This window comes from Crocuta crocuta, unplaced genomic scaffold (genome assembly GCF_008692635.1).
Source record: "Crocuta crocuta isolate KB4526 unplaced genomic scaffold, BGI_CrCroc_1.0 scaffold943, whole genome shotgun sequence".
Taxonomy (NCBI): Eukaryota; Metazoa; Chordata; class Mammalia; order Carnivora; family Hyaenidae; genus Crocuta; species Crocuta crocuta.
This window is the reverse complement of record NW_027528208.1, coordinates 167279-169256: the sequence shown is the minus strand read 5'-3', so window position 1 is coordinate 169256 and position 1978 is coordinate 167279. Positions and strand designations below refer to the sequence as shown.

Genomic DNA, 1978 nt, shown 5'->3' with positions numbered 1-1978 from the left:
AGGGCCGCCTGGGTGGCTCAGTCGGTTGAGTGCCCAACTTCAGCTCAGGTCATGATCCCACGGCTGGTGAGTTTGAGCCCCGCACTGGGCTTGCTGCTGTCAGCGCAGAGCCTGCTTTGGATCCTCTGTCCACCCCCCTCTCTCTGCCCCTCCCCTGCTCATGGTTATCTTTCTCAAAAATAAATAAAACACTAAAAAAAAAGAAAAGAAAAGAAAAGAAAAGAAAAGAAAAGAAAAGAAAAGAAAAGAAAGGAAAAGAAAAGAAAAGAAAAGAAAAGGAAAAGAAGTGCCCCAAAGCTGCACTGGGATTCCTCTCTGCACAAACGGCAGGCGTGGGACACTTGTTGCAGCCTAGGAAGAAGCCACGGCATGTAAAGGGACTGAGGGGATAGTGATGTGTTCTCAGGCTTGTCTGTACCCAGAACTTTCTGTTACCTAGACCACTCATGGTGTCGTAGTTTCTTTTCATGTACACATAGGTGACTTTATCTGAGTATCCAAGTTTTGCCCACTCTTCCTCAGAGAAGTACTTGGAAATAGCCTTGAAGCTCTAGGAAAGAAAAAATAAGTAAATCCTAGCAGTAACTCAGTTAAACATGTCTGACCTTCAACTGGGGTCTCTTCCTCTGCCGCAGGATCTCCACATTGGATCTGTGAACTGGGGATAATAATCCCTCCCCGTTAATGTCATGGGTAACATTCCCTAGCCTCTCTCCATGCATGCAGTAGATGCTTAAGGCTGGTAGCAAGTTCTTTCGCCTTCCAGAATGGACTGAGAGTCACTAAATGCAGTGCAAGGTCACAGACCTGTAGTCCTCAGGGATGCTGGTGAGGAGAGAGGGAGGATAGGAAGCTCCCGAGTCTCTGGATCTCCCCCTGACATCCTGCTCCTTTTCTCCAGTGCCTCTGACTTCACCTTCCCAGAAATCTAGTCACTCTACAGTGTCCCCTGGGCCGCTTCCCCACCCCCTCCAGATCACCTCACCTTGCAATTCTCTGATTTCTGGGTAACCGCTTCGGGTCTCTTTGCAAAGGAGCTTCCTTTGTTCATAGCGCTGGGGACGGTCTGATCTTGAAGCGACATAACCTAAATCTCTCCAGCCACGTGGCCAAAGGACCTGAGGAGGGGAGATAGCACTGAGAGCAGGCTACATTCGGTCAGTCACCTGAAGTTCTAGGTTCTACTTTTCTCCATCTTGGGCTTATCTGTCCCTAAAAAAGGACATGGCTGTGGGGGGTGTGGGTTGGGGGGCGGAGTCAAATGAACACAGGACTAGAGACTTTGGGAGAAGTATCGGTTAGGGATGACAGGTTTTCTGTAAGCATGAAAGCATCTTTGAGTCTTTGAGAAGGGATTGGCTACTGTTGATGGTAGCTTGCCTCAAATTTGGTTTATCCTGAAGGAAAGATAAAAGACAACCTTGTTGGGCAATAAGCGAAGTGAGCATCTAGTTTTATGAGGGGGGAGGGAGTGTGTTTTGAGGCAAAAGTATAGAGAGGTAAGTCCCAGAGACCATACGGTGTCTCTGACCGATGGGTTTGGGTTTTCAGGCAGAGGGATGTGGGGTTTTACTCTGTTGAAAATAAATGAGAATTGGGGNTTTTAGAGCTCATTATTAGTTTATTTGAAAATTATTAGTGTGAAGAGAGCTAGACTCTCCAAGACTATATGATCAGCCATCATTTAGGCTGAGAACGTGGAGAATCTCAAGGCAGCAATCTGGTGTTCCCCAACATTGGGAATCTCTTAGGGAGAGAAAATTTAGGGGTCTTTAAGGCAAAGAAGGTTTCTGCTTTATCCTATAGGAGTCACTTAGGCAGTGGCTATTATCTCCGGTTGAAGAAATCTAGGGATGTCTGGACTTGAGGGTTTCTCAGACTGAGGGACATTCTTCCCTCAGGAAGGCCAATTAGAAAAATAGGTTTTGTTTTTTTTTTCACAGACGAAAAATAGTTTTATCTTTACCTGATGGGGTTT

General features: G+C 46.4%; 1 protein-coding gene across 1 annotated transcript in view; it reads right to left on the bottom strand.

Moving 5' to 3' along the window:
- Nucleotides 1-1978, bottom strand: part of LOC144222467 (protein SSX1-like) — a 10119-nt gene that overhangs the window by 7705 nt on the left and 436 nt on the right. The window contains exons 2-3 of the mRNA XM_077752971.1: nt 986-1118; nt 436-550 (exon numbers count right to left, since the gene is read on the bottom strand). Of these exons, the coding sequence (XP_077609097.1) occupies nt 436-550; nt 986-1084 (214 nt within the window). The 5' untranslated portion in view covers nt 1085-1118. The remainder of the gene's footprint in view (nt 1-435; nt 551-985; nt 1119-1978) is intronic.